Below are 27,946 nucleotides of genomic sequence, written 5' to 3'. Positions count from 1 at the left end.
AGGGTGGGTGAGAGGAGGGGAGGAGGGAGGGGGGTAAGGGAGGGAGGGAGGGGGATGAGGGAGGGGAGGAGGGGGGGTGGTAAGGGGAGGGGTGAGAGGGGAGGGGAGGGAGGGGAGGGAGGGGGAGGGGTGGGAGGGGGGGAGGGAGGGTGGTAAGGGAGGGGTGAGAGGGGAGGGGTGAGAGGGGAGGGGGGGAGGGGCGCCGCTCGTGACGACGTTTCTCGTTGGTGGCCGCTCCCGCTTCCCGGAACGCGACGTGACGTCACTCCCCCCCCCCATCATTCTCATCCGCGAGCCGCCGTCGCTCAACCTTCCGCGTCTAACTTCACGTACACACTTGCACACTTACGCACTGCACTGCACTCGCGTGTACTTCACTTGCACACTTACGCACTGCACTGCACTCGCGTGTACTTCACTTGCACACTTACGCACTGCACTGAGTGAGGTGCGACCGACGCTGTTGTTGCCGCCACCGCCGCGGCCGTCTTTGTCTCTCTCGGGGAGCAGCTTTCGTGAGCGCACCAAGAATAGGTGAGAGGGACACCCACACGCGCGCACTTCCTACTAAGTCTTCTGATTTTTAACAGCTTATTTTTTACTCTTTTTCAACCCCCCCCCTCCCCCCCCACACAACATATCGTTACGTTCACAAACTTCGCCGACCGTCCGTGTGTGTAAGTCGACGCTTTGCCGTCAAACATTGTGGAGCGGCGTCAATAATAACAACAACAACAACAATGTCAACTGCGGCGGCAGACACGGCGCTGTTGAGGCTGGAAGTTTGCCCTGTCGTGTGCTGAGTGTGTGCCGTGGATAAGGAATGTTTGTGAATGTTTGTGAATGTTTTGCTCGTGTCGGTGTACTCGCACGCGTGGCTACTTGCTGGCAACACAGACTACAATTGTCGCTTACAAGTCCAGGCACAAGCGGATTAAGCTAGTGCGGGATCTGTAGCATATGTTATAGAGGGGCCCTAAATAAATAAAAAACGTAAATATAAAAACATAATATTGTTTTACTTGCATAGTAAAATAATCGTATTTTTAATCCTTTATTAAATCCTTTATATTAAGTTCACTTGCTTGCTTGCTTACGACCGTGCAAATCTTTCGGTCGTTTTTTAACCCACTTCCCGTGATCCAATCGAGCTGACATTTTGCACACAGACTCGTTGTGCCGAGACAATTAATGTTCGTGAAATTTTTTTTCCAAAATTTTACACTGTTTAGGGAAAACAAATTAAATATTTAATTACCAATTGTTTAATACTGGCAGACAATTATCTGACCAATAGGTGGTAGCCATCTCAAGCCAGAGGACGAGAGGACTCTAGCCGCCACGCATATAAGGGATTTAGAGTGAAAAATTTTGTTTTTAACGGGTTATACTTATTTCATTTGCAATACAGCCAGATAATACGACAAATCGCTAACCTTAAACACTCAGTCGTTCATACAAGTTGAAGGCGGTATAGTGCTATAGCAATAGAGCAAGTGCAGAATTTCTGAACCGGAATTGATAGCTTGAAAGCATTTAGCGGCGGGGCCCTTGAAAGGTCGGGGCCCGTAGCTACATATGTAGCGACTTTTGCTCCTAAGATAATCCAGCACTGTGTGAACAGTGCAGTGGAAAGGGTGGTCATTTCCTACTAAAGTAAAACCTTGGATTGCGAGCATAATTCGTTCCGGAAAAGTGTTTGTAATCCAAAGCACTCGTATATCAAAGCACTCGTATATCAAAGCACTCGTATATCAGTTGTGATCACGTGACGCTAGGCAGACAAAGCGTATACACGTACTACTCGTATTGCAAGACCTCGCTCGTTTATCAAATTAATATTTGTTAAAAAAAATTGCTCGTCTTGCAAAACACTCGCAGACCAAGTCACTCGCAATCCAAGGTTTTACTGTATAATGAGCCAATAATGTTTGTGTGTCCTGCGCGTGACGTCACTCACGTCGGCCAGCCCCCCTCATTAATAATCATGAACAGGTGGCATCCTCCACATGGACCCCCCCCCTCATTAATAATCATGAGCGGGTGACGTCACTCCACATGTAGCACCCCCCACCATTAATAATAATTAGTGGATGACGGCACTCCACATGGGGGGGGGGTGGCGAGGCGCATCGTCCCCCCTCATTGGCGTCAACTTACAACCCTCACTACAAAGGCAGAACCCTCACGTCACGTAATCTCCGTGACGCTGTTGAGACATCAAAGTAAAAAGGACGTCATGATGAACAAGGGATTATAACCTTTAAATGAAATGAGTCTGTGTCATCGCGGCCTTACAAATTGCACACGAATTGATGCAATGAATATCACGTCGCGGTCTGCTTTTCGCTTGCAAGTTTCAGATTTACTGAAATACACCCGTCCTTGGACGGGCAAAAGGCTAGTTAATTATATATTCAAAGTAAGTTGCTTGTACTACTGTACAGTAGGCTCTTGCCCTAACTGCCCACCACGATTGTAGCCACAACTTTCCCGGGATATGTTGACACCCGTTGGCAAGACTCATCAAGCTCATACCAAATGCATGTGCCGCGCATTGCTATGGATGTAGCGTGATTGGAAATTTGCTGGAACACGCATTCAGTACTCACAGCTCTTCCCGCTCTCTACGGTGGCCTCAGTAAGACGTTTTGGAAATTACCTTCGACCATGCAGCATCCATGATGACTTATTTACCGTGTAAATTATTTTCCACGAAACATACGCAATGGGGTGATACAATTCAGTACTGTGAAGACTTAACCAGCAGGGTGGAATATGGCCAGAGTAAAGGTTTTTGTTTTCTTGTATTGGGATTATCGCCAGGACAATGTGGACAAGTAGCCAAGCTGTTATGGATGAATACCATTCGATCTGTCAAAACCATCCAGGAAAATAGTCCAGCATCATAATTATTGCTTTGTTAAATCACTACTAAATAAACGCTTCTTCATGCCATGCCCAGCGTGGTCATTCTTTAGGCATAACTCCTTGTTGGCACGCGTGTTCTGCTGATGCTGCTGACAGTTGCATTTGGGGGAATATAATATTTCTCTGATGTTCTTTTAGTCTCGTGCTCATCATTCGTCCTGTTTGCCCAACATAGCATTTACCACACGTGCAGTTAAGCTTCTGTTGATGGCTTCGGTATTACATATTTTGGATATCCCAAGGCATTCATTACGTTCTTTTTTTGCATTCTGTTCCATAGAGTAGGTAGTACTGCTGTTTACGATGATTACACATGGAGGCACATGCTTAAATTAGAAGGCCACTGGATGGTCATTTTCCAAATGGCATCTACCAGAACATATGACTCTGTCATCCGGTTCGGTTACACACATTTTCTTCTTCACCAAGGGTGCCATGACATAATAAAGCACTATAATAATGCTCTACTTTATGTTTTAATATAATATTTTTTTTGTCTGGGGGATTCAGACAGTTTAGTTGCTGGATATCGTAGCAAGTGTATTAGCACTGTGTCGTCTGTTTTGCAATAACTAAATACCAGCAACTGACCAATAAAGCTGTGTGGCCTTATCAGCAGTGGTGGAAATGGGCCGGAATGCCCCGGAACACCATGATGGAAGTAACAATTTGAACCCGACTGCTTTCCGGAAGGAATCAAGGATTCATATTTTTATTTTCTTTACTCACAGAAAGACGCCTAGATTAACAGAGAGACCCACAGACATGCACATAAACCCACAGACATGCTCAGAGACCCACAAACACGCATAGAGAGTCACAGACATGCATAGAGACCCACAGACATGCACAAAGACCCAGAGATGCACACAGATGATCACAGAAACCCACGGACAGATGTCCAGAGACTCACAAACGCACACAGAGACACACAGATACCCAGAGAAATGCACAGAGACTCATATACACGCATAGAGGCCCACAGATGCACACAGATCCCCACAGAAACGCACAGAGGCCCACTGACAAACAGAGGCCCACAGATGAAGCAAAGCTCCTCCTAAGATATAGTGTACGTCCAGATTTAGTGGGAGGTGGGGGGAATCATTTACGAGTTCCCCCAGTAAATTATTCTCATTTCCAACCCTGCTTATTAGAACATACCATCTACTATATATAACGATGGCCCAATCACAGATTTCACAACAGCGGACCATTATTTGCACTTCTAATAGCTGAAATCCCAAATGTGAATTCCCATTGTATATTTGCTAAATTTCCAATCGGCTAGTTGCAAGTTCAAATGCCAGTCGTGCCTCAAATTAACCTATAATTTATCTGGGGACACTACAATGGGTATCATGTTTGTGTATGGGGAGACTGATCCCTGCCATAGAAATGTGCAATGGCGGAGCCAGGATTTTTAGGTAGGGGGGGGCAACCCCTCCAGCAATGAAAAATGATAGGAGTTGTTAGTAAGGACTTGTCCCTTGCTTTTTATTCGACGCGTGTGCGGTGATGGCGCAGCCATCCATCGAAAGTCAAATTCGAATCGTGTGTGATCGGCATCGCGCTCGCTGAAGGTGTTGATGCCTTCAGGGAAGTCGTGTACTGTATACGCGACTGCGCACAATTCTGAGTCACAACTGCTTTGCCGTTACTTATTGCCAATTATGGACTCGGACTATTATCCTATCATCTCATATAGTCCCTGGCACATAATATGCTACACAGTGGCAGTGTGGTCGCAAAATGCCGATTTATTACTAATCAACCTCAGTGATCCGATTGAAATTAGGGATTTTGATCGGATCATTGGGGCGGCACGTGCCAACCCCCCCCCCCCCCCCACTGACTCCGCCAGTGGAAATGTGGAGCTTTCACCTCTGACTCGGTGTATCAAATAGAGATAAGTGCTGTTGCATTGCTTGCTTGAACTGTGAGCAACTTTGACAGACGCCTCCGGGTTAACTCCTCTAATTGGTTTGAGCCTGAGACGAACTTGTAACATTCTTCCCTTTTCTGACTTAAACACGATCTCCTCTAAACAGGAGATAAGCCAGTGCTTGTACATAAACTCAAACAATATTTAAACTATGGGGACCTCATTTGCCAGTAAAAATATGATAATTGGTTCTTTACCCTTCTATCTGGCAACAAAACTGACACCTTTTTGCAAGGAGTCATGTTTGCATAGACCGCAATACCTGCAGTCATAATACAAACAAAAGAACAACTCTGTTATGTTCTTTGAGTTGTGCGCCTTTTGGCGTCATCTGGTCCAACCCATATGAGACTAGGCTCGAAGGAAAGCTGTCTCGGGTGTGGACCAATCAACTTCAAGGACAGTGCACATTATCAGAGTTATGTTCTTTTGTTTGTATTATGACTGCAGGTATTGCGGTCTATGCAAACATGACTCCTTGCAAAAAGGTGTCAGTTTTGTTGCCAGATAGAAGGGTAAAGAACCAATTATAATATTTAAACTGCAAACTATTTTAATTGTACCAGGTAAGGCCCGCTGAGCTATATAGCAATTTTTCAGAAGCGATCTGGCTACAAATTATAGCTCAACGAAGTGGCTTATCATGTGCACATTTATAGTAGCCAAATGCTCTAAACTCACATTGATTCTAAATGTGGAGGGAAAAACCGGAGGAGCCGGAGAAAAATGCAGGGTCGGGATCGAACCCACGACCTCCTTGTTTACCAGGTGAGGTAGTTAACATCTCGCCATCGCTGTGCACAAATCCCCAGTCTACGAGGAAACATCATGGCGCAGTGGAACAAGCTCCAGCAGCTGGACATGAAGTACTTGGAGCTGTTGGACCAGCTCTACAACGAGAGCTTCCCCATGGAGGTGCGGCAGTTTATCGCCCCCTGGATCGAAGGACAGGACTGGTGAGGAGCCCGGTTATGCCAACGCTGCACACTGACGATGGCCCAATGATGATGATGATGATTACGACAATGATTTACAGCAACCTGGTCCGATTTGCCTTTAAAATCTTTCATTGAAACTCGATAGCGGCAATGCTTTTCCAAATCGGTGATTTGCGTGGGACATGTGGTTCCAGGAGCCATGCAGCGAGCGATCCGTCGCAGGCTTCTCTGCTGCTGCATACTCTGCTGAGCCAGCTGGACGTGCAGTATGGACGGTTCTCCTCCGAGCACAACCTGCTTCTGCAGCACAACCTGCGCAAGATAAAACAGAACATTCAGGTGCCTGGCTGAGCCTAAGCCCAACTGCAAACACAACTCCATATGCACACACCAACGGTGTGAATACATTCACAAGGACAAGCAGTAAACAGGTATTTGTGCATAAGCCAAGGTCTGTGTGGACATTTGCTTTCAAATAGATGTGTGTGTGTGTGTGTTTGTAGGGGAGCGGTAGTGCAACTGTTAGCGTGTTGCACTATGAACCCGGGCATCCGAGTTCCATTCCCGCTCACTGCCAACACCAGTGACGGTTTTCTGAATGGGTCCTGGGCCTCCCCTAGGTCGACTCGGCCTCACATGAGTACCTGGTGCGGTGTGTAAACATCAGCACTAGGGAGACAAAGGTGGCCAGCCTGTGGTGCTGGCCACCCATCCCCTCGGGTGCTTTGCCGGCCTTCATAGGTACTTCTAACAACACTTGTCCTGTTAAGGCTATATGAGGGATATTTGTGTTTGTAGGGAGTGGTGGCATCGTTGTTAGCGCACTGAGCTACAATTCTCTACTCTTGATGCAATTCCTGGGCACACACACACCTTCACTTACGTCGGGAATATGAACCTGTCCTGTGCCTCCCCTAATTTGACTCAGCCTTAAATTAGTGCTTGATGAAATGTGCAAACAACAGTAACAGTGCTCACGAACAGGACTTTCCCCCACCAGCCATATAATGCCAAGCAAGTTATCTGTCTCTGTATATATGTGTTCCACAGGCAAAGTACCTGGAGAACCCCACCCAGATGGCTTCCCTCATATCTCAGTGCCTGCAGGAGGAGCAGCACATCTTAGATAGAGCGAACAAGGCCCACATGGTGAGTTGAACTTGCGTGCATTCATGCATCACTTGTAAAGGTTGCCGTTATTTTTGCTATTGTTTCCTATTCACTCTTCAGCATGTAAATGCAGAGACAATGGTGAATTGCAAAGATTTACCTCTAGGTCACTTCAGTAAAGATTTGTTTCAAAGTTAAAATATTGCTGCATTGTGCGAGTCCATGTTCTCCTGAAACTCCGATTTCCTCTAACGGCACATGCATTTAACGATGACCACATCACCCCAAAAATGAAATCGCCCTGAATGCACCCGATCTATCTAACCAGCTAATCAGGTACCAAGCCTGGTTATTGCTTGATAGGGAGACTCCCTGGAAATACCAGATGTTGTAGGCTTGGGCTGTGATGTGGTCAGTAAATCATTATTGAGTACATCGGTGCCAAGCTCTTTGCTTGCTATCCCCTCGCATGCATGGGTGTTCTCCAAATCAGGATTCTCTGAAACAACCCGAACGACTGGGTAAGGCTTTCCTCGGTAAATAAAAAGCATGATTGTGAAAGTGTTTTAATGCAACAACTTGACCAGTTTTGCAGCCTATCTAATTGGTTAATAGATGCAATGAAGTGCATCGTACTTCATGTACAGATAGTTACTCATGGACTCACCATTACTGGTCACTACCGATTGTGAGTATGGACGTTCGTCCATGGCCATGACACTTTTCTTGTCTCTGCCACAGGGGGCTGAAGGTCAGCAGTATCGACCTCAGAGCTCCATCCAGTCTGAGAAGCAGAAGAACCTGGAACTAACCATCGCAGAGGTCAAGAAACGCGTGCAGGTATAACACCTGTGGAGAGTGGTGCTGTAAAACTAGGCTTGTATGGAGCCCGAGTGAATGGATCTGGATCAGTCGAGACACGATGATGATGTTACTGCACGGATGTGCACTTGCATATCTATATATATAAAAGGGAAATTTGTGAATATGTGTGTCTGTTCGAAATGTTTAGCATACTTCCCGACATGCAACAAACTTGACTATTTGGCATGTGGGTAGCTTCCAGACTGTACACAATGCAAAAAGTATAAAAATAGACTTTTGTATTTTGGGGGGCGGGGGGGGCGCAATAATGGATATATTTTGCACGGCAAGTGAGCGGTGACGTCACATCTGTGATGTCACCCGCATGCGGCAGCGTCACGCAGTGTGCCTACTGACGTCACTGCATCCCCCCCCCCCCAACTCTCCGCGTAGGCCGTGTATTAATCCAAGACAAGAATCCAAGCCCGGGCGAAGCCGGGTAGTAAAGATAGTGAGAAATAAAATGGAAACTTATAGATTTATCTGTGTTCATGTTCATGCACGTGCAGGTGTGAATGTGTAGTGTGCTCATTAAAAGACGTAATAGTAGTAAACTATTGGGATGCTGTTGGCGAACAGTAAACCTAGTGATATATTTTCATAGGAGATTAATGAGTTATAAGAGTTCTCAAATTACATTTGTAAAAAATGTTGTTTAGTCAAATAAATGGTACTGCACTATATATGTGTTCATATGTTGATATGTGCCTTCAGGTGACGGAGCAAAATATAAAATCCCTGGAAAATTGTCAGGATGAGTTTGACTTCCGCTACAAAGACTTTCAGACCAAAGGTGAGGACAAATGTTCTCAAAACGTGGGCATTGCCTACATTATTGTATCAGCTACTGGGCTGTTTTTTGACCACTGTTCTATTTTCTTATTCTTCGGTGGGGGCTTTTAACAACATTTTTCAGTCTTAAGTCTCTTAGAAATTGACTTCTAGATGAAAAATGTATCCAGTTTTGTCTTTTTTTTTAAACTGTCCACTTTCAAAGTATTTGCATATTTTATATTGTGTGTGTTTGATTTCATTGAACACGTGGCTGGATTCTTGTGTCACCACAGACGGTCCAGAGAGCAATAGCGCCAGTCTCTTGTCAAAACAGCAGCCGTCGCCACAGAACGGCAAGCCCAACGGGCAGGGGGACTCCAAGAAGCAGATGGCACGGCTGCAGGTGATGCTGCAGAACCTGGACCAGAATCGCAAGGTGCGGACCCTACAGCAAAACGTGTCGCGGCAATCTCGGTCTCCACGTCAGGGACACAGAATGATCTGGTTCTGGGTTTGACCACATTAGGCGGCTCTGCAATTGTGGTAAATCTGCACATTCATATCAAGCCACGCGTATGCATTGCGGTGGGTTGCGATTTGTTGCTTAATTATGGCGAGCGGTCGGGTAGTGGTGAGCAAATTGCGCTACGAAGCCCGACGACCCGAGTTAAAATCCCGATCACGGTCAACATTGCTAAATTACAGAGATGCACCGTATATATCTACCCATTCAGGGCCTCCTGCCTAAGTTAACTCGGCCTGAAATGAGTACTTGTGTGATCAGTTTAACACGTAGGCTTTCGCGACCAATATTATTCATAATCAACGTTTTTGGCGAATTGCCCGATGATGCTGGATGCAATTACGAGCGAAACGTCGTACTCAAATTGTAAATGTTGTGGTTTCACGCTTCAACACACCGGTGGGCTAAAGCAGTGAACTAATTGTCTTTTGTCAACGTGACACTTTTTTACTGATTGGCCGTGTCGGGTGGTGGAGGGTTACGACACATTTATAAATAACGCGATCTAAACACAAAACCGTTGATTATGAATACTTGTGTGATGTTTAAACATCGCCACCAGGGAATCAAAGGGGGTCGGGGGTGTGGTTCTGACCACCCACCCCTTCGTGTGCCGTGCCGGCCTTCGTAGGTGCTCGCTAACAGGACTCGCCCCAACAATCCGTAGAATCCTTCAGGTGATCTTATGTCTCTGTGCGACGCAGCAAATCTTGCAATCGATGACAGAGCTGCTGGCCATCGCCGACTATGTCCACACCAAGCCGCTGCTGGAAGAGCTGAACGAGTGGAAGCGGAGGCAGCAGCTCGGCTGCATCGGCGGCCCACCCAACATCTGCCTCGACCACCTGGAGAAGTGGTACACACCCTCCCACTCGCCCTCTTGCCAAGTCGCACGTGCCCGCTTGCTGCATGATGCCTGCTTTTCCCCCACCTGAATTGCACAATGATCAGGTGAATAAATCTGGCCAGGTAGCTCAGCGGTCGCGTTGAGTGGCTCGCAATCGTAAGGTTGCAAGTTCAGTTCCCGGCCGGGGGGTTGACTCGGCCCATAAACCCTCTGCGGTCGGTTAAAATAAGTACCAATTGTGTGGAGGGAAGTCAACAGTGGTTGTCTTGTAGATAGTCCCGCCTCCACCATAGGAATGTGGAATTTGTAAACAGGAGATGATCACCACCCTAATGTTAATTAAAACAGGAAAGCACCGTGATTTTGAACTGATGGTGTCTTACCCAAGAAATTATATTTGCAGGTAGACTACAGTGGCAGTGAGGTTGCACTCTGCAAGCACTTCACTTGATTTTCTAGGACGGGGATGCTTCTTGTGCTGCTTGGCCTGGCAGCACCACTGGTCCGGGGATGTTGTGTCGTAAAATCTCATCTCTGGGAGCCTTCAGTAAGAATTTTATGTATTTTTGCTCTGCTAAAGCAGGAACTACCATTATTCTCCAAGTACCGATGCAAATACAGATTTTCATAAACGAGTCTTAAAATACTCCAGAGCTGTGAACTTTAAGTTTTCAGGCCGCACACCTGTTCTATCATGCACACGTTTCACAAGCAAACTCCTGCCGATAAATACTGTTGATGTGGCAAGGATGAGTTTTCTCCAAGAGCTGCGGTTATTTCCCACAAGCCGCTTGATCATGGTATTGGCCAAATATCCAAATGCAAGAAGAGCCTTCTAAAATGATTCTTGAGACTGGTTGAAGTGTTTCCTGTTAACTACCTCGTCAGGTCTACAGGAGGTCATGGGTCCGATCCTGACCCTGCATGTATATTTAGAGTTTGCTTATTCTTCCCGTGGTCGTGTGGATTTTTTCCGGGTCCTCCGGTTTTCCCCCCCACATTTAGAATCAACATTCATTCAAGAGTATTTGGCTGTAATAAATTTCCACGTGATTAAGCCACTTCGTTGAGCAATCATTTGTCTGTAAATACATATTTTGAATGCCAATGATGTGTGGCAATTCAATGGATTAGAATACATCACAAAAAATGTCCCTCAGGCTTTTCATTATAGGCACAAGTGCTGTTCACACGCATCACACCCATCATTCTCTGTCTCACCAGTACTACAGTTAAACAACTGCACGAACTGTTTATTTTGAGACTGTATGTATGTTGAATTTTTTTCGCACCATATGTAGCCAACCGTGCTAATCGGAGGTGCCAAGGCTGAGTTGTTTTAAGCTAGTCATGAACAGCATGACTCCCATATCTGGCACTGACAGTATAAAAGTCATTGTCACGATTTGAAGTAAAAAAATATTTAAATTCATCTTAAATGTAAATTAGTTTTTCATTGTGTGCTCTTAAATATATGAAATTGTTGTTATCGTGACAAGCTAAGACATATCTAACTCTGTGCTCGATGGTTACCTGGATATGCCCTTGCACACTCCTGACCAGCTGGCTCAAAATCTCTGTAAAGTAACTGAGAAATGAACCCAGCTCAACTGGATCTTATAAATCACTATTCCACCACTCTCCTCATAAAAATGCAACGTAATCATCCCTGCATAAACCCGCTGTCCTTTTCCAGCCACATGAACAGGACTGTTTTAATTAACTATTGCTCATGACAATGCTAACGCGTGACAAAGCAGCTACATTAGGGTTATACCAATACTATACACAGTAGTGGGGAACGATAAACGGAACCCTGCTGGCTTTAGATTTCACGGAAAAGTAAAACGAATATAGGTTAAAGGTTGCTATGCCCTTAAACACGTGGTGGTGTACCTTGCTGAGGAAGGTTGCCCAACTGGTTTTCACGTTACTCCCAAAAGCCCGGGGGATTGGTGATGCCTATGGCAAATAAATGCAATTCAACAGGTTTGGCCGTCTGATGAAGTGAGTTGTGGCGCAATGTCGTACTCTGGATTGTAAATGTTTTGATTTGCTGTCCAACACACCGGCGTGCTGTTGTAGTAACGAATTGGCATGTTCTGTTTACGTGACAAACATTACTAATTGGCTGTGTGGGGTGGTGGCGGGTTTAACGACACATTTATATTTACACGATCTAACCCCAAAGAAAAACCTGTTATGGATGATATTGGTCGCGAAAGCCTATGTGTTAAACATCTTCTAAAATGCTCGTCTGTAAGATTTAGAGGCATCACTTTTCACAACATTAAATCACCTGTTGAGAAGAAAGTAAAATGATCAGTGGAGTATATATAAATGAATTGTCCTGTGTGTTTGATACATGTGGAGGAACAACCTTTAAACGTTTCCTGGCCGCGCACTGAGAGCATTGTTTTGCACAGTGACGAGGTCTGAAACACACACCTTGTGTGTGCGTGTGTGGGGGATCGTTGTCTTTGTTGTGTGCGCATTATAGGTACACCGAGTTGGCAGAGGCACTGCTGCAGGTGCTGAGGCAGCTCAGGAAGCTGGAGGAGCTGCAGCAGAAGGTGACCTACAAAGGGGACCCCATTGTTTCATACAAGGGCGACTTGGAAGAAAAGACCAGCAACCTGTTGCAGGCTCTCTTCAACAAGTACGCACCGCACGCTGTCACAGGCTCGAAACCCACAACCACACTGCGTGTATTTGAAGCCATGCGTATTGAACAAAAAATATATATTTTTTTGCTATTTCAACAGAAGAATCGCCTGCTTCTATTATTTCGCGCATCAGTCACGTGATCAGAATATTGATTTATACTGGAGGAATCCGATGAGCTGTAAAGCTCTTTTTCAAATGTCCAGCAATACAACCTCACAATGGTTTTAGTATTTATTTTTTATGAATCCTGGATTTTTTGTGTGAAAGAAATCATTATGAACCCACTGCTGGATGAAGGTCTTCCCATGTTTTTGCCATTGCCTCTCGATCTTGCAATGTCGTCGTCGTCATCCATCTTGTCCCTGCACATTGGCTCATCTCATCGCCCCAACCCATGTGGTGGTCACACATTGCTGTGTATGACTTTTGCTTTATTTCATCAAATATAAAAGCGTTACCAACATATGTATTGAATGAATACTTTAATGCATGGAACCTGGTCTGATAATAAGGTTCATTCCACAAAGTGTTGCAGCAATGTCTTTATACTTGTGTAGTGGGTTCTACGGAGACACACACTAGAACTTGGAGGCAACACGTTTATTATAACATCCCAACAGGCTAACTGCATAAACGTACACTTGGTTAACTATACCACAACGGGGTAACTATATAACCGGGTCAGTCAATAACACACTGCCTGACCCACGATGCCGAGAGTAAAAACCAAGGACCGAGGATCGAAGAGACGTAGCACCGACGGGTTCCATTCCAACAGACAGCCCAGATCGGGACTTCCCTTTTATGCCTCTGAGCGTGGCCTGGCTCCGCCCTCGGCCATGCCCCCTTCTAGATCCTTCTAGATCCTACTAGAAGGCTCTGGGCCATACATCACGTGTCCCTCTTGCCACCCTTTGGCCCCCCTCGCTACCCTCTCCTGTGACGTGCCCTCTCGGGTTCACCCAGACTGTCACGTCCTCAACTGCCCTCTCTGTGACCCTCAGCAGAACCATGCCCCCTAGAGCCCGCTTCCATGCCATACCCACTCTGGTGCCAGAGAGAGGCTCAAGACGCACAGTTCCACTCTTGTTACAGTAGCTGGCGCTTAACGCCATAGTGACCCCATTTACGTCAATACACTTGTGAGTGGTGATGCAGTGGTTAGCGCACTACACTCCGAATCCAGTGTCTAAGTTAGATTTCCGGCCACGTCTAATATCAGTGGCGAAATGATATCTGAACCAGTACTGCCACCCAGCCCTCCCTCCCTTCACCAACCCATACTGACCAGCATGGTGAAATATGGTCAAATGACCCCTAAAATTGACATCCCATGGGGAAGCCTTAATCCACTAGTAGATTGACAAGGGATTTATTATTATTAACAATTATTACAGTACCATATTGCTCCATACCCAAGCAAGCTTGTGCACAGTAAAAAAAAAACACATGAACATCTTCACCATAAGATTATCCTGAGATTTAATTACTTAGGTCTCATTTCTATGGCCTCTGTTTGTTGTGCGATAAAGCACTGAACACTCATGTGCACAGCCATTGCTGCAATTAAACCTGCAACAACGATTGGACAGTAGCTCCTGATTGAAATTGTCCAAAGCCTTCAACTTCATATCGCCTGCAACAAAGCACACGATTACTAGTTTCGTGTTTTTTAATGCTCGAAGAAGAAAACAACATTTTAACCTTTCACAAATGGAACATATTTCTAGATTATCCACTACTCTAGAAACAAACAGGAGAGGTTTACCACTTTGATAAAGCTGTTGTTACTTTCATATTGATAACGAAGTACCATGCAACTCACACCGCGTTAGTTTAACACATAGGCTTTTGCGACCAATATCCATAATAGGGGTTTTTTGGGTTAGCTCTCGTTACTAAATCATATCCTTCAGAACCTGTGAAATGGGTGTTTTCCTGCTGGTACAGTCTCGCCATGCAGCAACTGATTTATGGTAGCTGTTGGGTGCAGTCTGCAGGAGGGTAGGTTCTCATGTTACTCTGTTGCTCATCTGTCTCGCTTGTGTGACTGTCCACCCACGTGAATGACCTCAGCGCCTTCGTGGTGGAATGCCAACCGTGCATGCCCACGCATCCACAGAGGCCACTGGTCATCAAGACGAGTGTGCAGTTCACCGCCAAGATCAGGTGCGTGCATCGCACACGGTGATATTTTCCAGCAGAGCTCCGGCAACGCAGCCGGTACGCAACATAATTTCCACGGTTCTAAGCTGATACTGCATGTGCGTTGCTCCTTGCTGTTACAGGCTGCTCGTGAAGCTGTCTGAGTTGAACTACCAGTTGAAGGTTAAGGCATCCATTGACAAGTGAGTGATGCTTTCTGTAGTATCGGTCCCATTTTGGCCTACATGTCCCCTAAAACTAATGCAGTGCATGTTTTAAAATGAAAACCATAACTCTTGTCAGTTTGATAGGTGGTAATAAAGACTAACCTCGTGTATTTTTATTTTTATTTTCTGCCGTCATCAGGGATATTGGCGATAAGCCTCCAGTCAAGGGGTGAGTGCCTGAAATGCATCTTTTATAGTTTGTTTAATGCTCTGACATTGTGCATATTATTAGCAAAACAAAACATTTTAATCTGTCATATCACACAGCATCTTTGGCTGGGCAATATTTAATTCCAAAAACAAACAAGACTAAGTATACCATCAGTCCTTAAAGTCAGTTACTCTCAGACCACTCAGTGGCCTTAATTACCTGCAATATTGCTATGCATAAAATATCACTAGTTAGTTGACAGAGTACTCCGAGTCCATCACATCTTGTGCAATGTGAGCCAATCAGCGGCAAGGACAGCTGCAGCCAGTGTCGAGGACTAAAGTCACCATGTGTCCCACCAACCCTAGCTTCCGTCGCTTCAACATCCTGGGCACCAACACCAAGGTCATGAACATGGAGGAGTGCAACAGTGGCAGCCTCGCGGTGGAGTTTCGCCACCTGGTGAGCTCCTCACATGGCACACGTTCACAACGCGAGTGGTCACTGCACCTGGCAGTCAGCCACAGCTCACCGCTACAGCTGCCTGGGGATGTATGTATGTTAAACATATTTCACACCGTATGGGGACAACCGTGCTAATTGGTCGTGCAGGTGAAGGACAACAAACTAAACACAAAAAGCAATTCTAAAGAAATGAGTTTTCAAGATAGATTAGAAGTATATATCTCCAGTGGCTTACTAATATCGGATGTAAGATTGTTCCAGACGTCCACAGAAGCGCATCTGAAAGCGCGTGATGCACACTGGCGGAGCCAGTTGGGGGGGTGGGGTGGCACGTGCCCCCCCAATGATCCGATTGAAATCCCTAATTTCGATCGGATCATTGGGGTTTATTAGTAATAAATTGGCATTTTGCGACCCCCACTGCCACTGTGTAGCGTATTATTATGTGCCAGGGATTCTATGAGATGATAGGACAATAGTCTGAGTCCATAATTGGCAATAAGTAACGGCAAAGCAGTTATAAGTGACTTAGAATTGTGCACAGTTGCGTATACAGTACACAACTTCCCTGAAGGCATTCACCTTCAGCGAGCACGATGCCGATCACCCACGGTTCGAATTCGACCCTCGATCGATGGCTGCGCCATCGCCGCACACGCGTCGAATAAAAAGCAAGGGACAAGTCCTTACTTACTAACAACTCCTCTATCATTTTTCATTGCTGGAGGGGTTGCCCCCCCTACCTGAAAATCCTGGCTCCGCCATTGGTGATGCAGTGACCGTCTTTGTTCGATGGCTAGGTTTATGCTTCTTGACGAGATCAGCAAGGTATTGTGGTATTGTGGCAAGCGTGATGTTACAAAGCATAAGAGCAAGGTGCTCTGCAGTAATTTTGATGTGCAAGACCTTGCAATGTCATGCACAAGCATTGCCAGAAGAGTACCGGTGTCAAAGCCAAAATACTGAATTTAAAAATCACCTGCACACAAATATAAAATATTTCTTCCCATGCATGGGTTAAATTTCCCTATTGTTAAATATATATTTGATCTCAATGGGCTCTCACCTGAATCGAAGTAAGTCAAGCTGAATAAAAAAATCTCTGCATTGCAGTAGCATGATAATTGTACCGCAAGCAGCTCTTTGTTGAGTGTTTACCTGCCAGTGCACTAGAGAATATCAATGTGTGCAGGCAAGGTTCATGCTACACCTCCTCACCACTGTAACACTGCGTTAGAGCAGCAGTGACTCATATGCACACACATAGTCGCCTCTTACATAAACCGATCTATGATAGCCCCTTCCGCCTGTTCTACTGCTTTTGAATACTCATAGTTTAAAATAACTTTTAAAGGAGTCTTTGTGTGCGTGTGTGCGTGAGCGGTATTGTAGCGGTTAGCACACTGCGCGACGAACCTGGCGATCCGAGTTCGATTCCCGCTCACGGCCAACATCAGTGACGATTATCTGAACCGGTCCCGGCCCTCCCCTAGGTCGACTCAGCCTCAAATGAGTACCTGGTGCGGTGTGTAAACATCGCCACTGGGGAGACAAAGGCGGCCGGGCGTGGTGTGCCGTTCTGGCCTTCATAGGTGCTCGCTAACAGCACTTGCCCCTGTTAAGGCTTTATGGGGGATCTTTGTCTTTGTCTTCTGCAGCAAGTACGAGAACAGCGCACGCAAGCAGGAGGCAGGAACGAGGTGAGGTCCCCTTTACTGCACCCAGGGCCTCCATGAGGAACGCAGCTTGCCAGGGGATCAACAGTGCCCCACGTTTGATGGAGAACTCTTGATAATTCAGCATGTCGCCCAATAGATTTCCGAGCTCGTATAAGTAGTAACATCGCGAGGTGCCCATTAATTTCCATGGAATAGTTAATTGCAGGTTGGGAGATTAAAGAAAAAAGCATGGATTTCAGGGTCAATGTGAGGAGGAGGAAAACGTTGGTTGAGTGTCTGATGTGCATGTCAAAGTAGCACGGTGACTGTAGTAGGGAGCACAGGTGATGCATCTGCAAAGTCACCGTAGTCTGCTGACCCATAATACCTGTGTGTTCACCTGTCAGACTACTCCACATACTCCCAAAGTAAAACTAGCTTGGCACTAAATCTGTGGTGATATCACCTTCACTTTGCTGGTGTCAAATTTGTACGTATTGTGCTACATTCGCCATTATCCAGATTCGAATCCTGTATTCGTTACCTCTCTGAGTAGGACTGTGGCTAAATATTTGTTCTTGATAGTGTGCCAACAATTGTGACACTTGGGAGGCAAAGGCAATCGGACAATGATGTCTCCACCATTGTCACAGGGCATCCCAACCATATCAGGTTATTGATAATCAGCACTTGCCCTGCAAGTGTAAGGTGGCTTAGAATGTATTATTTGTGTGTGTGTGTGCAGGGATCACTGATAGTGACGGAAGAGCTCCACCTCATCAGCTTTGAGACGCAATTTTACCACCAGAGCCTCAAGATGGATCTGGAGGTAGCTGTCCCACGTGCAGTGACAAGATTATTGGTTGGAGTTTAGATTCGAGTGGTAAAACATAACTACTTCAGGTTTAGTAATTTCAGTGGACTCCTATCACCAACAATACAATTTGGATAGACATTGCATCTAAATGCAACTACATCTGAAGTCCGTGCAAAACATTCACAGATTGGTTAAACATATGGGATGATATAATGGATACACATTTACATTTCTGGCTAATATTAGTGTTGTTTTTTGTATCTGTGAATAACATTGGGGTTTTTGCATTGTTCGTAATATCAAACGCGACCATGAATGCTTTGGAGTCTGGCTTTCGAGCTTGGCATTAGTTATTTCTTTCCGCACCTTCGATAAGCACGGTTAGCTATGTATGGTGCGAAAGAAGTTCAACAAATTATATTCTTGGTTCTTTCGGTAAAGTCACGTAGAAGGGAAATAATAAAATAATAAAAATAAAACAATAAAATTCTCACGTTGTGAGAATATTGTGAAAATGTTATTGTTTTATTTGTATTATTTTATTATTTCCCTTCTACGTGAGTTTACCGAAAGAACCAAGAATATGAATCCCTACAGTCACGAAAGCTTTAAATCGAAAAAGTTCAACAAACATACTTTCATAAATGGGTTTAGAGGGCGTGATACTGCAGATGTCATCTCTTCTGAAACTCAGTGTGATGTAGTGATTGCATTGTCACGGAAATATCTTTGCAGCTTGAATGTGCATCACAGTGCGTGCATTGTGTGTGCGGTGCTTTCGTCTAACACAGACGACGTCTCTGCCTGTTATTGTCATCTCCAACGTGAGCCAACTGCCCAATGGCTGGGCGTCCATCCTGTGGTACAACATGCTCACCAACGAGCAGAAGGTGAGACTACATGCACAATCTTCTGGGTGGATGGGGCAGTGCAAGGCGATATTTTTTCCTCCGTTTCTAAATTCTAGTGCTTGGAGAAATTAAATGACGGCAATAGCCCTCTATTGTAAAAAAAATCTAACTTACAATGCATTTTTTTTTCTATATGTATGTTGAACTTCCTTCGCACAGTATGTAGCCAATGGTTCTAATCGGAGGTGCAGATATATAAATCATCTGGCATTAATATTGGTTGAAATATAATTATCTCTGCTAGATTGTACGACTAGAAAGGTACTTCCAAAACATTGTATTGAATGTGTTTGTGTTGCGCTAATTAAAGTCGTATCCATTACATGTCAGTGGTAGTAAACAAAATAGAACAGTCAGGATAACGAGAAGTGTGGCGCCACGTCTCTGTCTCTGCCACAGAACCTGTCCCTGTTCCTGAACCCACCGGCAGCGAGCTGGAGCCTGCTCTCCGACGTGCTCAGCTGGCAGTTCTCGTGCGTCACCTCCAGAGGCCTCAACCCCCAGCAGCTCGTCACGCTCGCCGAGAAGCTGCTCGGTGGGTCCAACGCGCGTTTCCCCCCCCCCCCCCCCCGCCAGCGGCGCGGCCGGAAGAGGGCCCGCTGTAGGGTCAGCGGTGGTGACGCAGCGCTGCGTTTAAAGGGTGCATCGATCCCATCGATTCTCAATTGTCATATCAGGGCTCTACGACACATTTGACCACTATTGAGTCGTGACGTAGCCAACACGTTGGCGTGTAGCATCGTATCGACAAGGCTCGGTTATTGCAACTCACTACTCTACGGGACGTCTGGCAAAACCATTAGCAAGCTGCAGTGTGTACAAAATGATTTGGCACGTGTCGTTGCGGGTACTGCAAGATCCGACTGTGTCCATCCAGTGCTCGCCGAAATGCATTATCTTCCAGTTGCCAAGCGAATACATTATCAGGTAGCACTCATTACACACAAAGTGCTTGCCACAAATGAACCACAATACCTTTCTGATCTTGTCGAGGACCATACACCATCACGCGAACTCCGGCTTTTGGCTAGCCATTGAACAAAGACAGGTTACTGCATCGCGCGCTTTCAGATGCACTTCTGCGGCCGTCTGGAACGTTCTTCCTTCAGATATTAGGAAGTTATGCACTTTTAAATCCAAAAATCATTTCTTTAGAACAGATTTTTGCGTTTAGTTTGTTGTCCTTCCCCCGCACCTCCGAATACCGTAGTCGGCTATGTATGATGCGAAAGAAGTTCAACATACATACAGGGGGAGGGCCCGCATTAGGGTCAGCGGTAGGGACGCGGCGCTGTGTGAGAAGTCGTAGGCGTTTAAAGAGTGCATCGATCCATCGGTTAAAATTTATTCTCACGTACACGGTTCACACGTGGATCATCCATGTGAGAATCGATTGCATTCAACTTATGCAAATAACATACAAATGATATGCGAAAGTTATACCTGCGCTGATGAAGCAAACTAAAATACAGAAAGATGCACAGTACTCGACTTGTGTTTAGTAAAAAGTCAGTTTCTCCTTGCTCAAGCAAGTATAGGGCAGTACTCATCTCTGTTGACAGGCCTCACCCAGTTACGGTAATTATACATTGCTATGGTGGGACCCAGTCTCTTCATAGGATGACCAATGTTGACTTCCCATTAAGTGATGTGAATTTTGACCCTGGGAAGGATGATGGGCTGAATTGACCTGTGACAAAAAATATATATTTCATAATTCAAACTCTGGGATAGAATTCTGGGATGACACGGTGTGTCTGTACCACCTGTGTTTATGGTGATTAATATGATGGCAGATAATTATTACTGGTAGGAATTATTATTACACCAGCCCACAGGGGATTATTGTGTCCGTCCATCGTGCAAGGAGGGGCTGGGTGGGGATGGAGGGGCTGGGTGGGGAGGGGAGGGTGGGGAGGGGCTGGGAGGGGAGGGCTGGGTGGGGAGGGGAGGGTGGGGAAGGGCTGGGTGGGGAGGGGCTGGTCACCCCGTGGTGCCCTTATAAAACTCAACGTTTAACCTACTCACGCCGGCTTGTGCCCGCCCTCACAGTCGGGCATATTTGCGGAATACACCACGCCGCCGTTGACCCTGGCCATTGACCGAGCAACCCAACGTTCCTACCAGCTCCCTCCGCAGGAATGTGTTTATAATGGCATAGCTTCTACTGTGACGATGCCTGACCCTGTCGATGGCTCGACATTGTTCCAGGTCTCACTACAAACTACAAGGAGTGCCAGGTGCCCTGGGCTAAGTTCTGCAAGGTGAGATCAGCAGCTCTCACTGGCAGCAGGTTCTAGCTTAATAAAGTGATAAATCTTCTTGGTTCTTTCGGTAAAGTCACGTAGAAGGGAAGTAATAAAATAATAAAAATAAAACATAATAAAACAATTCTCACGACGTTTCGGCCACAACGCAAGCAGCCGTCCTCATGCTTGCGTTGTGGCCGAAACGTCGTGAGAATTGTTTTATTATGTTTTATTTTTATTATTTTATTACTTCCCTTCTACGTGACTTTACCGAAAGAACCAAGAAGATGAATCCCTGCAGTCACGAAAGCTTTAAATCGAAAAGTGATAAATATAAAAGGGCAGAGAATATGCCTCAACATATCTGTCTCGCCACATAAAACGCAAACGTATTTCTACACATCCCATCAGCCACACATTCCCCAGGGAGTGCATATTATTAGCAGCCATTGATTCAACACGAGAAGATTTGGACTGGTTTTCACATTGAGTGTGTCTCATCAGCAGTCCGGCTTGCTTGAACCAATTCTGGTGACCTGCCAGATGTTTAAAGTCAAGGGCCCTCTCTATTATGCAAGGGTCATAGATCAATGCTAAACGATGAAATAAATACACATCACAGCATGACGCAAATTATAATGTTCGTGTTAATAAAGTAATGTAGAAGTTGACATGACCACAATGTTCTCATAAAGCATAATTAATAACCCAGGCTGCTGTTTTGTTTGTATTTTTGCACTCACTGCATAATGCGATTCATATTAATGGTTGTTATTTCATGATTACAAATTTGAATAGTTAACGACAATCATGACATTGTTTTTCTGGGTACTCAATAGACATAATATTTTAAAAAATAACGCGTCCCCCGCAATCCACTTCTGATTGAAGGCCTCCCAACAGTGTCTATCGTGTGCGGGGTTTGACCGTACTCTAATTGTTTCAACGTTTGAAGAGGCTGCTGTACTGCTATACTGGGTTGATGTAAGGGCCATCTCGTGTCATACAGTGCTAGTATTGGTAAAGGGTATTGAAAATGTTTGTGCAAGGTATTACTGATGTGTTGTTAAAAGCAGTGTGAAAGGAGTCTGTATGGTATTCATATTCTTAGGTTTTTTCGTTAACGTCACGTAGGTAAAACATCAAAATTAATAAAAAATAAAATTAAAATAAAATAAAGATCACGACGTTTCGGAGGCAACACAAGTCTCCGTCATCAGGTGGGACCGTCACAGCCAGATTAGCTGCATCAAGTGAGGCAATGATTCAAGATGTAATCCCTTAAAAGCAAGTTAATTTTATTTTTATTAATTTTGATGTTTTACCTACGTGACTTTTACCGAAAAAACCTAAGAATATGAATCCATGCAGTCACGGAAGCTTCAAATCTAGAAGAGTCTGTATGGCGTTACTGACATACACCGTGTGTACGTGGAGTGCAGGAGAACATGCCCGAGAAGCAGTTTTCGTTTTGGCTGTGGCTGGATGGGATCATTGAGCTCATAAAGAAGCACCTTCTGCCCATCTGGAATGAAGGGTAATGTATGAAATGGAGGCAACATTCACCGATTATTCCTGCACCACTTACCTCACCGGTACATCTCACTTTTCCATCAGCAATCGATCTCTCCCCAACACTAAGCCTCCCGCGCATTACTCACTCTTTCATAACCACACTCGCCCTCTTCATAGCACTCAGTCTTTCCGTGCTAGTCACCCACTTCACCATGAATGCTGTGGGCTTCCAATAGGCTGAATCAGCCAAGTGCAGTGCAGTTAGCAAAAAAACAACATGAGGACAAGAGGTTGGGCCACGCATGCGTGGTGCTTGCTCCATTTACCCCTCCACACTATAGCCACGCTCGCCTTATTAGACACTCGCTCATGGTACCTGTCCCAAGGGGCAAGCTGATGCTCAACGGACGAGCTTTGTCTTTGTCTGCGCACACACAGGTACATCATGGGCTTCGTGAGCAAAGGACACGGAAAAGTCCCTGCTGAAGGACCAGCTGAGCGGCACCTTCCTGCTGCGCTTCAGCGAGAGCAGTCGTGACGGTGGCATCACCTTCACCTGGGTCGAGAAGCAGGATGGCATTGCCTGCGGTGAGCTGGGGGGAGGTGGGAGCGTGCGTGCTTTGAGAATCGCCCACCGGGGCATCCCTGGCAACAAGATGAGGCGGTGGGCAGTGGGAGTATGGAGAGGTGGGAGAGAGGGAGGAGGGGTTCTGGAAAAAGGCAAGGAGAGGTGCGAATGTGATAACACGGCCACGACTAGAGGGTGGGCCGGCGTGAAGAGCACCGGGAGAGAGTTTGTGAATGGAATTGTAATAGAGGGTTAGGGAAAGAACAGGAATCTTACAACACTTAAGGCCACTCACTGCAGGCCCGGTGAAAACATGGGCAGAATAATGCATGTGGAGCAGTCCGTGAAGCCGGGTGGAGCAGGATCCTATTTTTAATTGAGTTAAGGAGTGCTGTGACCCTTGTTTGAATCAGCTGCTTGCCCCTCCTGTGAGTGGATCACTATGAGTGGAGGCTCACGTGCTGCCCATGTGATCATTGCCACCGCCCCTCCTTCTCTCATCTATTGTCCACGGGGTTGCGCGTCTGCAGGTGATGTTCAGATCCACTCGGTGGAGCCGTACACCAAGCAGCAGCTAACGGCCGTGTCCTTCCCCGACATCATCAATTCTTTCAAGATCCTGAGTGACGCCAACATTCCCGAGTGCCCCCTGAAGTTCCTCTATCCGAACATCGGCAAGGACCAGGCCTTCAGCAAGTACTACTCGCGCAGTAAGTCCTGAGCCTCTGCGTTTACTTGTGCGCATTATATGTATGCACAATACAACAGTCTCCCACTCGCGCTGATGAGACTCTCAGCAAGCCCCTGTGAAGGTCATCATGTCGCATGAGAAGGTGATGTGACCAGGAACATGCTAGGCCATGCCTCTGTCTCCTCAGTGTTACTGTTAACACAATTGCAAGAGTATCCATTTCAGACTGAGTTACCCTAGTAGAAACCCAGGTCATGTTCACCTATCGATTTCCAGATGTGTGCATAGGCACGAATCGAATGTGGGTTGCCAACATGAGAATGCACTTTTGACTTTTGTGGGTCTAATTGCTTAACCCCATGTTCAATTTTCCTGTAGTATCATAAACAATATGTTCTGCACAGACTTTTGTCATTTTTACAGAGCCAGTGAATAGCACTCTAAAAAGTAATGACAAATTACATTTAATTCTGGATTGTGTGTGTTTCATCTGTGTGTGTGTGTGGCAGAGGTTGATGCCATGGAGGAGGATAAGAAAGAGGGCTACATCCAGACTGTGTTCATCCCGGTGCATGAGTTGTAAGCCCCTCTTTGCATCATTGTATTATGGAGATTACCACCTTGGTCTTGTTTGTGCTCGGCGCGATGGACGAGCGACTTAGCCTTTCTCTGTACATCAGTTGAATGCGTTGTTACGTGCGCTGTGTTGCGAGCTCTGTGCCGTGTGCCACACTGTCTAGGGTGTACTGTGCATGCTCTGTTCTGTACTCTACGCTGTGAACACCGCTCGCTGCACTCGCTGTGCCATTCGGTGTGTGTACACTCGCACTGTGCCGTGCGTGTTGCTTGCTGTGCCGTACAATGTATTGTGCTGCGCGTGCTACCTGCAGTGTGGTGTTTACTGTGTGCCGTGGTGTGCTATGGGTCACTGTGCCTGTGTCCACCTTGTGGTGTGCCGCGTCAGCAGGAGGGTACCCCGTAACTCCGACATCTTCCCCATGTCCCCGGAGGACTTTCAGCAACTGACAGATACCTTCCCTGACTTTGACCAGATCAGCATGGAGGTGAGGTACTATTCAGTCAATCCCACATCGATCCTCTGATTTAAATATCATTCATCACAATCACAGATAAACATTTACTGTACGTGTATCCAAAAATATTTTAACTGCATGAATTAAAATTACATTCCGCAAGCAACGGAGTTGTGCATCATACTTTACACCAGTAGAGATTGACCTCGAGAGATGATATTACGACTGGATTACAACTGGTGTTTAAGAGAAACTGCTGTGTCTTGCCCCCGCAGCTGTGCAGCCCACCCCATCCTCCCCTGTGATGGAGGAGACCCCTCTCCCAATTGCACAAACCAGCATCGCGCGCCGGTGGTGGGAATGGAAGAACTGCCCTCATTCCGAGGCAATTGCACCAGTCCGATGATGACAACAATTAACAGTCGCCCTTAAACGCTGTCCCTTAGAGACAGCCATTCAATGAGAAACCTGCCCCCCCCCACTCCTTTCCTGTCCACAATTCTTGTCTTTGCTTGCCTCCGAGGTTATAGCCTGGAAGCGTATATGCCAACGCGTGTTGCTGCCGCAGTAAGTACATTTGGATCGCTAGCTCAAAGTGTATGAACGTTAAAGCTGGTTTTTTTTTTGTAAAATGTTTAAATCACCCTGAAAGTTGTTCATGAAATAAGCTCCTAAAAAGCTTTATTGATGAGGCGAATGCCCATTTGAGGTGACTGATTTGGCACTTGAGATTCTGGCTTGAGGCACTGGAGTGGATAGGTGTGGTCTCCCTCAAATCCCCCTACCCAGGTGATCATGAAAAAGGCCCAAATTGATGTTTGCACTTGGAACTCTCTGTGCTCTTCTCTTACCATTTGCAGCAGGAGTATAGACGGCCAGTGCACAAGAATACGCTGGTATCTGGCCCTACAGCTTACATGTATTAAGAGTTTGTGAGGATTCTAATTGGCAACGACAGGTGGGGTAAATCCCACACTTTCTGTTCTGCATAGCATTACCGCAGAAACAGCTGCTGTGCTATAATAATAGGTTTTTTTTACCCTTTTTTCTGGCAACCAAACTGATACCTTTTTACAAGGAATCATGGTTGCATTAACCACAATACCTGCGGTCAGAATGCAAAAAAAAAAGGGTAAAAAACCTATTATATTTTGCTGCTGGCAAAGGAGGCCTCATGATGTAAATGCTTACCCTGCACCCTCATACTCTGATAGTGCATTGTCTTTTGAGTTGTGCGCCTTTTGGCGCCATCTGGTCCAACACCATGTGAGACTGGGTTCTTAAGAAAAAGCTGTCTCTGGTGTGGACCAATCAATTTCAAGGACAATGCATACATTATCAGAGTTGTTTTTTGTTTGCATTCTGACCGCAGGTATTGTGGTTAATGCAAACATGTTTCCTTGTAAAAAGGTGTCAGTTTTGTTGCCAGAAAAAAGGGAAAAAAACCTATTATTATATTTTGCTCCTGGCAAAGGAGGCCTCGTGATGTAAAAGCTGCTGTGCTGTTCCTGGGCACTCCACTGTTATCCAGGGCATTGCAGGCAACCTGCATAATGCAGAGAACATCACGTGTACGAGACTCACAACTTCCAGGTTACAAATGAGCACGTAGTCAGTCGTTCAGCAATGTGTGTATGTACGGACGTTGAACTTATTTCGCACCATATGTAGCCAACCGTAGGTATGAGCAAGAAGGATGCTTGAGTGATTTCTAAATATATTGAGCGATGTATAATAGATTTTTGGGTCAGATCGAGTCAGTGGCATGCGTTCTGTAAACCCTGCTCCATTCGACACGGCCTGTTAAAGTTGCCACGTGATGTGCCAATATATAACCTGAGTGTTGGACAGCAATTCACATTTAGCTGGTAGTTCCAACCAGCTTCCATGAAAACACATTTTGAGTATTACCCCTAAAATTAGTCGTTTCTTTAGCACTTAGTTCCTCCCCTCCCCCCAACCCAACATTCTTAGTCAATAAGGAATTTGGTCAGTGTTCCAAGCAAGAACCTCCTGACAAATATGCACTGAGGCACCACGGTGGTGAGATGCTAACTTACCTTGCCTGGTATGCAGGAGTTTTTGGGTTCGATCCCGTCCCCAATGTCTGTGTATTTGGGGTTTGCATGTTCTCCCCATGGTTGCGTGGATTCTTCTCCAGTTCCTCCGGTTTTCCCGCCGTATTTGGCTGCTTAAAATTTTCACAAAGGCCACTGCATTAAATATATTATTTGTGGCCACGACGCTTCTGAAAAAAGTTCCTAGTTGAAGGACATTGTTGTTTTTATTAATATTAGTAGGGACTCCAATTGAGGGAAAGCCTTGGGCTGTAACATTTGCACACTGAAAAAAACAATTGTAAATACATTAGCAATCATTACAATTCGTGAATGTCAATGACTTCCAAACTTATTGCTTCTGCTGCAATTATTTTAATGGATATGCGTTTCTTTTTTGAAGCACCTATATATTTGTCTTTGTAATGTTTAAATATCGTGCATATGCTTTTTGTCTAAAGTAACATTACTATAGTATACCTGTTTTTGGAATTTCAGTCTGATATTATTCTTGCAACATATGTATATATGCGTAACATTAAGTAATGGGATGCATGTTCGATAGTGGTTCAGGAAAGTAGTCGACACTGCTTGTTCCATTAAATAACTTTATTGAAACAAAGCCTTTTTTGTACACAAGCACTCGGGCACTTAGATACATACGCGAACACACAAACAACAGTTGTCCGTTTAACATTTTGCTTCATGTCAACTTTACTTCAAAGTACTGCACCTCAAACTGCACTTAATGGGATTGCAAATAACACCAAGACGAACAAAGCGGTGTCCGTGATTCTGCTATCAATCATCAAATAAAGTTGCCCACAAGTCTTATTTGTTGCATCTTTTATCCTGCTTG

General features: G+C 45.6%; 1 protein-coding gene across 1 annotated transcript; it reads left to right on the top strand.

Moving 5' to 3' along the window:
* Positions 1–283: 283 nt before the first annotated feature.
* LOC133345387 (signal transducer and activator of transcription 1-alpha/beta-like) lies at positions 284–27,919 on the top strand. The gene is given in 25 exon segments (XM_061556092.1): positions 284–534; positions 5,689–5,832; positions 6,009–6,153; positions 6,865–6,963; positions 7,666–7,764; positions 8,503–8,581; positions 8,856–8,998; positions 9,790–9,941; positions 12,433–12,591; positions 14,676–14,768; positions 14,888–14,947; positions 15,111–15,140; positions 15,491–15,584; positions 17,246–17,287; positions 17,991–18,074; positions 18,854–18,952; positions 19,373–19,508; positions 21,185–21,237; positions 22,665–22,759; positions 23,176–23,197; positions 23,199–23,325; positions 23,836–24,015; positions 24,506–24,575; positions 24,961–25,060; positions 25,306–27,919. Coding segments are annotated over 24 exon segments (2,319 nt in total). The 5' UTR covers positions 284–534; positions 5,689–5,704; the 3' UTR covers positions 25,336–27,919.
* The last annotated feature ends 27 nt before the right edge of the window (positions 27,920–27,946 follow it).

The sequence above is a fragment of the Lethenteron reissneri genome, chromosome 21 (genome assembly GCF_015708825.2).
Source record: "Lethenteron reissneri isolate LAM-NWPU_2019-01 chromosome 21, ASM1570882v1, whole genome shotgun sequence".
Lineage (NCBI taxonomy): Eukaryota > Metazoa > Chordata > Hyperoartia > Petromyzontiformes > Petromyzontidae > Lethenteron > Lethenteron reissneri.
Note: the sequence above shows the minus strand (reverse complement) of the source record. Positions and strands in the feature narration are given on the sequence as shown.